Source organism: Littorina saxatilis, linkage group LG14, assembly GCF_037325665.1.
Source record: "Littorina saxatilis isolate snail1 linkage group LG14, US_GU_Lsax_2.0, whole genome shotgun sequence".
Lineage (NCBI taxonomy): Eukaryota > Metazoa > Mollusca > Gastropoda > Littorinimorpha > Littorinidae > Littorina > Littorina saxatilis.
In genome coordinates, this window is record NC_090258.1 from 18,577,762 (window position 1) to 18,591,048 (window position 13,287).

General features: G+C 39.2%; 1 protein-coding gene across 1 annotated transcript; it reads left to right on the forward strand.

Moving 5' to 3' along the window:
- The first annotated feature begins 3,502 nt into the window (after positions 1–3,502).
- On the forward strand, positions 3,503–9,954 carry LOC138947284 (parvalbumin beta 1-like). The gene is made up of 4 exons (XM_070318727.1): positions 3,503–3,692; positions 5,137–5,264; positions 5,809–6,012; positions 6,634–9,954. Exons 2-4 carry the CDS (start codon positions 5,236–5,238, stop codon positions 6,872–6,874), a joined length of 474 nt encoding a protein of 157 aa, XP_070174828.1. The 5' UTR covers positions 3,503–3,692; positions 5,137–5,235; the 3' UTR covers positions 6,875–9,954.
- Positions 9,955–13,287: the final 3,333 nt, after the last annotated feature.

Sequence of the window (13,287 nt, forward strand, 5' to 3'; positions counted from 1 at the left end):
AGCTAAAAATCAAGGGTCTAATACTTTAATTATTTAATTTGCCTTTCTAAGACTTCACAAAACTTGAAGTACGTTGAGTGTCAATTGTTCTGGAAATATTTTCGGCAGGCTGTTTTATTGCGCTATGCTAAACTTGGACACGCGGAAATGTTCTGCGTTTTGGTGAAAAAGTTCTATAAAATTGGACTCAAGATTCAAGACTCTAAGACTCCAACAGGGGCGGAGCAGTTAAGCCAGAGGGGGGGGGGGGGGGGGGGTTACAACCTGGGGTCCAGGGGTAGACCCCTTGTGGGGTACATGGGCAAGGCCCCGTTGGGGGGTCTGGGGGGCAAAGAGTTTTAGCTATTTTATGAACAATTTATGGCTTATCCTTGATTTTAAACATGATCAACTGGTGTCAGTAGCCACTCATTATTTCTTTTAAAGTTAGTATTAATTTTTTTTAATTTTTTTTGACAGCCGGGGGGGGGGGGAGTTCCGGACCCCCCCCCCCCCTAATCCGCCTCTGTCCAAGACACAAGCACTCCAAGACTCAAGACTCAAGACTCCATGACGCGCTCACGACTAGACTCAAGACTCCAAGAATTGAGGCTCAAAGATTCAAATGTTCTCTCCAAAACTAGATGGGATTCCTTCTCGTGTACATAAACTTGTGAACCAACACTCTCTGAGGCTGACAAAGATCCATCCAAGTATTGATCACACACCCCAAATCAGCAGCGTGTGTTAACTTGACCCGTGATTTGTAAAAATATAAACACATTTTACAAATTACGTCGAACCTAAAACCGAGATTTGTAAAAATGTAAAATAAAGTGCATTCCACAAAGTAATACATGGCTTTCAAAGTTATTATTATTAATATATATGTGTTGTTTTGAGCCCAGTCAACCACAAAGGGATCCCAGGCCGAAAGTTCATATTAAAATGAAAGTGTGTGAGTAAATCTGCACATGTTATTTTTTATGTTTCGATTTCAAAGCGTGATAAGCGAAGATTTGTCTGTCTGTCGGTGTGTCCGTCACAAACATGTGCACGCGAGTTCTCAAACAAATTCTCAACATCGTCATTACCGTCACGCTAATAGATCCCTGGACTTTCGAGATGACAAGAAAACTATCGGGCGCATCATGTCATAGTTTACGTGATTTGTAAAACATTTTACAAATTGCGGGGCGCGCCCCGTGATTTGTAAAACAATTGTCAGATTTACTCACACACTTTCATTTTATGTGATATGTGATCAATACTTAGATTCCGTCGCGATATAACCTTGAACGGTTGAAAACGACGTTAAACACCAAATAAAGAAAGAAAGAAATCAATACTTAGATGAATCTATTCAGTTCAGCCTCAAAGAGTGTTGGTTCACAAGTTGGTTCACACGAGAAGGAATCCCATCTACTATTGGAGAGAACATTTGAGTCTTTGAGCCTCAATTCGTTGAGTCTTGAGTCTAGTCTTGAGCGCGTCATTGAGTCTTTGAGTCAAGAATCTTGAGTCCAATTTTATAGGACTTTATCACCAAAACGCAGAACTTTTATTTCCACGCGTCAAAGTTTAGCATAGCGCAATAAAATGTTTGACATTTGTACAAATCACGGGTCAGCAGCGTGGCATTTGTCTGTGCAGAGTGGGAGTGTAGCTGCTGAACTGATTTCATAACTGACACCAACGTCAAATTTATGAAAATCACTCAGCAAAACATTCTCACTCATACAGTCTCTTTCCGTTTATTTAAAAAAAAAGAAAGAAAAAAAAAGGTCTTCGCTGGTTATCATTACTGTGCCATTACTGTGCCGGAATGCCCTGTCAGTGCTCAAAGGCCTATGTTCTAGATTAGTGCTAATGAAGCAGAGGAGTAGCTGACATACATTACGTCAGACCTAACTTGTTACACAGCATAGCTCTCTGTTGCTTTATTGCCTCCAGTCACCGTGTGTAGCAGGTAGGCCTGCGCACATATCAAATGACATGACCTCACACACAGGTAGGCCTTTAGTACGGGTGCTGACAAGGACGATTCAAGTGCAGAAAAATAGCACCAAGTTAAACAACTTGACTGACGTGTCAGAGAGACTGACTGGAGGGGGGAAAGAGAGAGAGAGGGTGGGGGGGGGGGGGGGGGGGGAAGCCGGAGAGAGAAAGAGAGAGCGAGAGTGAGAGAGAGAGAGAGAGAGAGAGAGCGGAGAGAGAGAGAGAGAGAGGGAGACAGAGAGACAGACAGAGAGACAGACAGACAGGCAGCTAGACAGACAGACTGAGAGAGGACGAGATAGACAGAGAGTGAGGGAGTGACATTGACTACAGGAAGACGGAGACAGACCGACTGACAGAGAGAGAGAGAGAGAGAGAGAGAGAGAGGTGGAGAGAGAGAGAGAGAGAGAGAGAGAGAGAGAGAGAGAGAGAGAGAGAGAGAGAGAGAGAGAGGTAGGCTATAGAGGGAGACAGACAGAAGGGAAGAGAGCGAAAGAGTTTGAGACCGGAGAGAATGAGAGAGAGAGACGGACAGACAGACAGACAGACAGCCAGCCAGACAGACAGACAGAGAGATTGTGTCACAGGCTCGAATTACTGTGAAAATGAATGACTCTATACACGCCCAGCGTAAACACCCACCCTCAGACACAGACACACACACAGACAGACACACACACAGACACACACAGACACACACACAGACACACACAGACACACACACACAGACACACAGAGACACACACAGACACACACACACACAGAGACACACACACACACACACACAGCACACAGACACACACACAGACACACACAGACAGACACACACACACACACACACACACACACACACACCCTTCCACCTCCACCCCCCACCCCTCCACCGGGCCTGGCTTCCAACACTCCACAAATCAGAACCAGAAGAACTCCGCTACAGAAAATGTTTTCCGCCTTAGGCCCCCCCCCCCCCCCCAAAAAAAAAAAATAGTCTGTTTACGGTAACATAGGCCCCCAAAAAATAGGGTCGGTAGGAGGGGATTTTTTTTCCTTTTTTTTCCAAAAACATATTTTAAAGTTATTTTGCCAAAAAACAAGACTTTTTTAATTTTTTTAATTTTTTTAATTTTTTTTTCCCAAATGCCAAAAAAAAAGTCTAGGGCCGCGCGAAAAAATAGGGTCGGTCGGGATACCGTAAACAGACTTTTTTTTATTGTGCCTTACCTGTCGGCACTTAGACCCAAACATTCAGATAACCCACTTTTTTCTGGCTTCACCGTCACACACACACACACACACACGGACTGCCGATGATAACGCCCCCTCTTGAAACCGGCTGGCACCAGGCCAACACGATTCGCACGTGCACATAGCCCTATTGCTCACAGGTATTTTTAACTTCTGTTGGCGTGATTGCTCACCGCATGTCTAACGGCATGAGTCACCCTGTAGGTAATTCCAACCCTCTGGAACTGAGATAGATAATAAACAGGATTGTCCACCGGAACAGTATAAAACGTCCCTGCTCAGTGCTGGCGGGTTCAGTTCACCTCGAGAGAGTTTGAGAGAGAACACTTCACTTGCAGTCCAAGAGATTAGAAGTTCTGTGAGTTTTGCAGACCCGCTTTGCTTTGTTCCAGTGTTTTCAGAACTTGAAGTGAAAGACTGGTTTGTTTGCACCAGGCTTGTTACTTTCGGGTGCCGCGCAAAACGAATTGGTGAGTTTTGTGCTTTAATACATTTCCTATTCCTGGTGAAGTAGTAATGTGCAGCGACTATTTTTGTGTGAAATTTCTGTTAAACTGAGCTAATGTTTCTGTTCTTGTGATAATTCACAGTTTCCTGCATCAGTTTGTTCCCCTTGAAATGTAGATTTCTTGGTTGTACAGCGTTCGTGTAACTGCTTATCGTTTGCTTTGATTGAGTGTACAGCTTTATGAAGTTACAAGTCACACGATCTGTACTTTGTACTGAATTGAGGATTTACGGTTTTCTGCAATATTTCTGAAACTGATTTTGATTTCTGGGTTTTAATGTTCAAAATTTTTGTCGATTGTGTTTTGTTTGACTGTACTTTATTGAGATACAAGTTACCGCTCATGGAAAATTGGTATTATTGTACAGTTTTGAGCATTTTGTGTACAATTTTTATTTCTACGCGGCTGCAGCCATTGTTCATTTTTTTTGTCCGGCATTGCAAAATCAGACTGTACTTTGTCAGTGGTACGTGTTTTTTTTTTCTTGGTGTTGTTGCTTCACTTCATTTTCTGAAGCTTCGATCTTCTCAACTGATTCACACGTCTTTCTAAATGCAATTCGTCTCTTTCTTTTTTTTTATTTAATATATCTTTTTTTTTTTTACTTCCTTTAGGTTTTTTTCAAAAATAATTTTTTCTCAGTGTCTGTCTGCTCATCTTTCTAGTCAACCATGTTGTTTGTCGATGTTTTTCTTTAAACAAAATCTCTTTTTGAAAATACATTTTATGATTTTTTTTGTCGTTTTCAACTGTTGTCTTCATATGCGTCTATTCTTTATTCATTTGTGACAACACATGCTACACGAGAATTATAAAGGACGTACATTTTTTCAGGTTCTAAAACCACTTTTCAAACGATCACCACCGACACTGGAAAATATGCAGACACTTGCTGCGCAGTAGATTAAAGGGATAATATCTAAGGCAAAAAAAAATAATAGGTGTGGTTACGGTAACATAGCCAAAAAAAAATAGGGTAGGTAGGTAGGCAATCACTTTTTTTTTTAAACTTTTTTTTCTAATGTGTACAAATTAAACCTACTTGACAGGGAAATAAGTGTGCGACACGGGCGCTTTCGCTTTCATTGCGTTTTTTGCACTCGTTTTTTGTTTTGTTTTGACAAATGTAATAAAAAGTTATAGGGTCGGCCCCTAAAAATAGGGTAGGTCGGGTTACCGTAACCACACCTATTTTTTTTTAAGGCCTAACAAGAAAACTGTCTCAAATCGCCCTAAGAGCTAAACGGTTCAGGTTGGGGATTGTATTTATGTGACCACACACCAGGTGTTTCTAAATTACAGTAGGATGTTCCTTGAACTTCAGAAAGGGCCCAATCGTCAGAAAACTTTCCAAAATGGCGCCTTCGGTATACTATCTTTAACGTTTGCTTGTATTTGTTTTCAGACCAAGATCTCCTTTCCTGACAACTTTCACCTCGTACCAACACACCGCGCGTTTTGCTGTTGAATTTGCGTCGTTCTTCACACACTACAAATAAAGAAAATGGCTGCCCTCAACCGCAAGAAGATTCCGTGAGTTTTCTCAGTGTTTTAATCTCATCGCCTGATACAACTGATGACATAATGTGTTATTTATGAGTGTGAAGCATACTACTATTGATGAAAAGACCTGTTACTGGTTTATAGTGAAATGTCTTAGTTTAAAACTTAATACCAGAAACATAGTGTGTCTGTTGATCTAACAAACAAAAACAAAAATAGAACGCGCCCTGAAGACATTGTAAGGTTTGGGCACTAACGCAATCAGTGGGTATTGTTGTTCTTTTATTCCTTTTTTTACAAGAACAAAAAGCCGACAGTTCACACTTGTTACAAAGCATTCGACACAGAAACATTAAAATGCTCACTATTCTATCAAGGACTTGAGATACATAAAATCAAATATAAAGCGTCGATTTCCAGTAAAGAAATGAGAGATGACATAGAAATGAGTGCAATTTGCAATAAATGAAGCCTTAAAAAACCCCATGGGAAAATACACATCAATAAGCAAACATACGTGAAAAGTACTAGAAAACAAAAACAAAAAACTATCGTCTCCTTCTCGTGCTTGCAGTAAGGAGGTGATCGCGGTGTTTGACCGCTACGTGGACAACAACGTCCGCAACCTGAACAAGCCTTTCGCCATCAAGATGCTTCAGTGCGAGTTCGGACTGGACGAGGACCAGGCCGAGACCATGTTCAAGACCTTCGACAAGGACCAGAACGGCATCATGAGCATCTGGGAGTTCGAGCTCTTCTTCCAGTGCATGGGCAATTGGTAAGTGTTGACACATTTATTTCCAGAATCAATCAATCAATCCGGCAATCAGTCGATCAATCAATCAATCAGTCAATTAGTCAATCGGTCAATCAATCAATCAATCAATCCATACATCTATCAATACATCTATCAATCAATCAATCAATCAATCAATCAATCAATTAATCAATCAATCAATCAATCAATCAATCAAAATTGACAAATAAAATATCATGAAAGGAACGCTTAGTACAAATGTGAAAGCCAGCAAAACCGTAATGTGTATTTGAATATTAAAGCAGCAGCACTTCAAGTAAGATAATTAATAAACAAACTTTCCTTTGTTCTTATATTCCTGATGTAGAGGACTTTAATAATCTGCCCCCCCCCCCCCCCCCCCCCGCAATGTCTTCCTCACCCTTAATCTTAAACCGTTTCGGGGTATAAGCATTTTGTTGCTGTACAAGCTATATTTGATAAGTGTGATGAACTGTATGTACCTTGAAGTTGTTCCTCCTCCGCCTCAAACTCTTCCATCTACTTCCACCGTTTCTTCTCTTTGTCTTCTGTCTTCAATTTTTTTTTGTTATTGCACAGTCTCTGTTACATTTATAAACATCTTTACTATTTTTGTCACAGCGCCCAGGAGATCGTGCACAAGTTCAAGGAGCTGGACGCAGACGGGAGCGGCAAGCTGGACGTGGAGGAGGCCAAGGCTGGACTGCAGAAGATCCAGACCGCCACGGGCCGCGGCCTGGTGGACAAGGAGATCGAGTTCTTCATCAAGACCACAGCGGGAGACGACGGTGTCATCGACCTGGGACAGTTCACCAACCTGCTCTACAGGCTCAAGCTCTACAAGGCCCCTGCTCCCAAGTAAACGAATTAGAATAAGAAGAAGAAAAAAAAGAAGAAGAAGAAGAAGAAGAAGAAGAAGAAGAAGAAGAAGAAGAAGAAGAAGAAGAAGAAGAAGGACGTAAAAAGATACCATCTTTGCTGTTTTTTAAACGCTGGGTGTGTGGTTTTTCCTCTTCTCTCGACTTGAAAGACTGCTTGGTGTTTGTGTGTGCCTTGGAACCCTTTCATCACGAGTTGCCGAGGACAGTCTGACTTACAAGCCTTCTACTTTCAAGACGAAATAATTATCATTGTATGCAGTCTGGAAGTTAAACAGTCTTCCAGAACTTATTTTACAGGCTTGAGCTCAAATTCCGTGTTTCCGAACAAAATGGCTGTCTCATATCTTAGATGCCTGGGAATCTCTTTTGTCTTTGAAGATGAATGGTTTTTCGGAAGTTTTAAACCTTCTGCTTCAACAACAACAAAAATGTTTGATTTGTACTGGTTTTGAATTAAGGACAGTTCTCCAACTTAATGTACTAATTAATTTTTTTTAAAGTACTTTTAAGAAACTCCCACAGTAAAACGAAAATGTCATAAATGTGTTTTTAGGGTTGCCTGAGAATGTTTATAAACATTCTGCAAGGCTTGATGTTTTCCAAACTATCTTGATCTCTCATGTATGTATAATTGTTGTTCCGGTTGTAATTTTGAAACACAAAGACAGTTTATATTAATGCAAAACATCGTCCCAGATTCAAAGATTTAGCTTTTTGAAGTTTGGGAACATGTGACTGATACAAGGATAGTAACAATGGATACGTTTTTCTTCATTTTCGGATTTTTTTATTTTTTATAAATTGATGTTTTGAAACCTTTTGATATTGCTGGTTGATTCTGAAGATTTGTGTAATTTTTTTAATAAAATTTGATCACACACCTTTTTCCAAAATAAAGGTACAAATGTTTATACTGATTTTTGAACATTCAAAACTGTTTTTTGAGTACATTGAAAACCTACTGCTGTTTCCAAACCGAAAATCCCCAAAAACAAAAACAAAACTATTGTCTAAGAATGCTTGGGACATTGCTGAGAAGAGTTTTGTGTGTGTTGAAATGAAATTATTTCTCAGGGATTCTTGTTCTGAATGCAAGAAATCCTACTTTTCTTTATGAGAATGGAATTTAGATGTATGTTTCCACACGATCGTGCTTTAGTTTGCACATCTTTTTTGCTTATAAAGATAAACATAATCTGCGTTGTCTGGTAAAAGAACTGCTTGTACCTACAATACCGTTGTATTTACAGGAAGTTCAAATCAATGTGGACCACTCAAAGCAAGACATAGCTATCTGCATTTTGTAACATATCGTACACCTAATACTTCCAAAATGAAAATTTTTCCAGATATCTGAATTCTTTAAATTACTAAGTCTTGCCAAATACGAGCAGAAAATGTAAAAATAAGTATTCGCGTGATGTTTCTTTTAATTTTCAGATATTGGCTGGTATTTTAAAATGTTCATATCAGAACAAACTCTGATTTGCTCTTGTTTTGACATGTACGTTTACAAAATATTTAGTTTCGGAAATGTTTGGAAGTATCATTCCATAAATGATTGTTTTTTCCGTCACTGAAACAATGGACATATATTCTTTATGTAAGGAACGGGCTCTCTGAATGTAACGTGAATTCAACTACTATTGTCGATTCAGACTTGTCAAACAATTGTGACATCAAGTCTGAAGACATTTATCATACTTGTGTCTATCCATGTTGCTGTTATGTACATTGTACACTGAAAGCTTTGCCTCAAATTACCTGCATAAAATTATCTTTGTTATCACGAATATTTCATTAATGTTCTTTTTATTGTAGATGAAGTAATGAAAGGGTAGGGTTTTTAGTTTGCAATCAGCACAAGAAGTAATGATTAGGCTCTGTTGGCACTAGTACTCTAGGCTCTGTTGGTTCTAGTACTCTAGGCTCTGTTGGCACTAGTACTCTACACAAAGTACTTGGCCGGAGGCAGCAGAAGATTTGATTTCATGTTAATTTTTCAAATGTTCATTTCCTGTGAAGGATGGAGAACAAAATATCGTTATTTTACAGGGTTTTGACTTTTGCAGTCCCCTGACTTCTCTGGTTGATCTTTTGTACAGAACACGGAAATAGTGGTGGAAGAGGCTTGGTAGTTGGTACTACACAAAATACTTCTTCTGTTATAAACTCAAAAGTGTTGTTTTCTGATGTCATTTAGCTTCTAAACTTAAAGAACTGAGCATTAAAAATATCTCCATTGACCACGAAGTTACAAAAAGAATAACTGAAACAGAAATAATTATGCTAGTTGTCATTCAGAAGCGTTTTGAGATAACTCATCACTGCGAAGATTGTGATTATGTCCCCTGGTTAGGGAACTCGGTTACAATGGCCGCTGTCTTGAAGATGCATCTCTGTTAGAATAATGCCAAACGAACGAATACAATTATTTAAGTTCAAGCTCTGGCTAAATGGTCGATAAAGTCATCCTTTTTGATTAAGTTAATATGCGACATTTTAAACACACCGATTTTGTGTCCTGACATTTTAAGATTCCGGCAAATGTGAGTATTTAAACATATCTCGTTTCAGATAAACTGATTCATATGCCTGGCATTTTTTGATTTGAAAGCATAACAATGAAATACTTTGGATAACCGGTCAATATATTTTGTAGGGTAGCATTATGACATCAGAAAGATAACTGTTGAAATGTGCAAGACCGCATGATGTTCAGGATTTCGTTGCAATACTCTTACTGCTTACTTCAGTGACAAAAAATACATTGTTGTAAATATTTATTGCAGTACACCAGTATTATTATTACAGGTCTACACCTGTGTTGCAATTACGCCACTCGCACTGCGTTTGTTTGTATTTTCCACGATGCTTTTGCACAATTTTGCGCTTTTGCGACCAAGTTTTGTGTCTGCGTTATTTGTGCCATGTTCAATTGGTGCCTATATCGTCACGTTCTTGTACATTTTGTATTGCATTTACTGGATTGGTATACTGAACTTTGTTCAACTTTTATATGAAAAAAAGGAAAAATATTAAAATCATTTAATCTGTTGAATCGGTTCACTCTCTGGCTTGTTTTGTTGTTGAATTCCAACCTGTTCTTACTTTTCTAACTTAACCTCTAATTATTCTCCATAAATGTCCAGCTCTCGTGCCGAGAGCCAGCCAGCCAGCCAGGCGCAGGCAGGAAGGAACACACCGTCACACGCACACACACGCACACCACACACACACACACGCACGCACTCACACACACACACACACACACACACACACACACACACAACCACACACACACACACTGACACACACACACACTGACATGCACACACACACACATTTACACACACACACACACACACACAAACACACACGCACGCACTCACACACACACACACACACATATATAAACACACACACACACACACACACACACACACACACACACGTGGTGATACAAGAAAAAGTGGTTTACATACCATAGTATATATGTATTATTTCTGTGCTTGCATCATCATAAATAAAAAATGTGATATACAACAGTCATTCAAACGGCTGAATTAATCAAAATGCTATTTTGGATGTTACATACATGGCGATAAGAGAAGTTTTTTTTTTAATGGAACGAAATTAAACAATAGCTAAATTTTAAAATAAAGCACCAATTACATTTTTTATCAAATCATCTTCAAAGAGGGTTATCGTATGAGAAAGTTGAATAAGAGAGAGAGAGAGAGAGAGAGAGAGAGAGAGAGAGAGAGAGAGAGAGAGAGAGAGAGAGAGACAGACAGACAGACAGAGACAGAGAGAGTGACAGAGAGAGTGACAGAGAGAGTGACAGACAGAGAGACAGACAGATATATATATAGAGAGAGAGGGAGAGAAAGAGAGAGAGAGAGAAAGACAGAGAGAGACAGAGAGAGAGAAAGAGAGAGAGAGAGAGAGAGCAAGAGAGAGAGAGAGAGAGAAAGAGCCTAGAGATGGAAAGAGAGAGAGGGAGAGAGGGAGAGAGAGAGAGAGAGAGAGAGCGAGAGAGGGAGAAAGAGCGAGAGAGAGAGAGAGAGCGAGAGAGAGAGAGCGAGAGAGAGAGAGCGAGAGAGAGAGAGAGAGAGAGAGAGAGAGAGAGAGAGAGAGAGAGAGAGAGAGGGGAGGGGGGAGAGGGAGAGAACAAGCAGAGTAAAGCGTCCTTAATACTGTCATTTACATGGGTTCAAACGTACATGTCTGCCATACACAAGTACGAGGAATACTCGTTCACATGATCAACTAAGGCACATTCCAAAAGTAATAAATACATGATAATATAAGTTAACGGTTTGGCTGCACAAAAAAAAACAACACACAAAAACTACCAACAAAAAAACAAAACACAAAAACAAAGCGCAAGGCAAAAATTAATGCGTATATACAAGCACTGATATAGGCTAGTGTGCACAGTAAAAGCGGAACAAGATAATATAATTGTAAACGCCTAAACGCAGTATACAATGCGAGACATACAATTCTTGAGCGCCGAGAGAGAATAAAATACAATTCATGAGCACAAGCATTTAAATTTAATTTGTGAGCAATGCATATTCAAGGTATATGAAGCAAATTATTCCCTTGGTATTATCACATTTTGTTATACTACAAAACGCTGAAATACTAAGTTTCTTCATCAATTCACAATTTGATTTTACTACTTACAATTGACTGATAGTTTGTTTGGTACATGGCAAACAGAGCAAAATTAAAAATCAACAAATAAATCGAATAGCAAAAGAGTAGAACAAAAAGAATCAGAGTGCTTTCTTTATTTGGTGTTTAACGTCGTTTTCAACCACGAAGGTTAATCACAGGGCTTTCAGTTTGCCAAAATAAAATGTTTTTGAAAGCAAAACGAAGCCATTAATGGAATGAGAACCCCCGTACACCTTCACATTAATTAAATTGAGTAATTCAGAACTCAATTTTGTTCTTATTTTTTATTCTCTGAAAATACACGACATGTGAAAATCGTGATCAAAACAATCAGTGCAAAAACACGATGGTTAGCAATACAGTATTTCGTGCGTTGTGGTCGTTGCAATGTGTCGTTATTGTTCTTACCGTCCGCATCACCGAGTGACCAGGATTGACAGAATATTTATTAATGCTAAGAGATGGGCATAGACAGATTATTTTAAAATAGCACTGGTTGCATGTGTGTTAACAAAAAGCAAACGCAGTATATTTTGTTATTTGCGAAAATTAAATTCAACATCTGTGTTCAGAATTGAAATCAAGTAATCTGCCGGAAGTAAGAAGAAGATACGATAACCGCTAGAAATGTACACTTTCTAGTTTCGAGCAGAAACTGCTATATCACATGATATCTATTTAGCACACGCTTACTGTGAGTGTAAATACAAAAATCGATAAATTTAAAAAAAAACCATTGAAATGAAAATAAGTCATGTGAAATGAAAACTGACGCGTTCGTAACACAGAAAGAAACATATAACAAAACAACGAACCGTTAATCAAACTGACCTTGTGTAACACAGAAAGAAACATACAAGAAAACAACGAACCGTTAATCAAACTGACCTTGTGTAACACAGAAAGAAACATACAAGAAAACAACGAACCGTTAATCAAACTGACCTTGTGTAACACAGAAAGAAACATACAAGAAAACAACGAACCGTTAATCAAACTGACCTTGTGTAACACAGAAAGAAACATACAACAAAACAACGAACCGTTAATCAAACTGACCTTGTGTAACACACCACCAAAGCACGACAGGTTTATTGACAAAAACTCCTTGTGCATCAAATTTGTTTTGTAATACCTCAAAACTGCTAGATAAAATGTGACTCTCCACCACGGAATGAGTCGCATGTCACCTTTGCATGATTTTTATATTTTTACATTTTCATAACGAGATTTGTATGCTCTATTCAGTGGTGAAAACCGTTTTAGAAAAGAGCGAAAACTGTTTGAGTTATAAGCCTGTGACTAAGGTGACCCACACACTGTTACCAGACACTCCCCGGACTTATATTAAGCCTTAGCGCAGAACCGCGCGAGGTGACATGCGACTCATTTCGTGGTGGAGGGTCACAAATGATATTTCTTTAGCACACTCTTACTGTGAGTGTGTATATAAAATCCGTACCAAAAAGGACGCTCTGAGATCACGAATTTTCGTATCGTCATCGTCACTTTTTTATCCAAAACCGTCCGCCCAAAAAATAAGTTCCGTGGTAGTAAACAGCTACAAAAGTGTGAATCTCAAGATATAGCAAATAGGGGGTAAGGCCTTGTAGAGGAACCCCCACAATTAGGTTAATATACCTCAATACCAAACAATCAGTCTCTGTTTAGGCGGAGCAGCCTGATCAGGCGTACTTGTACAGTT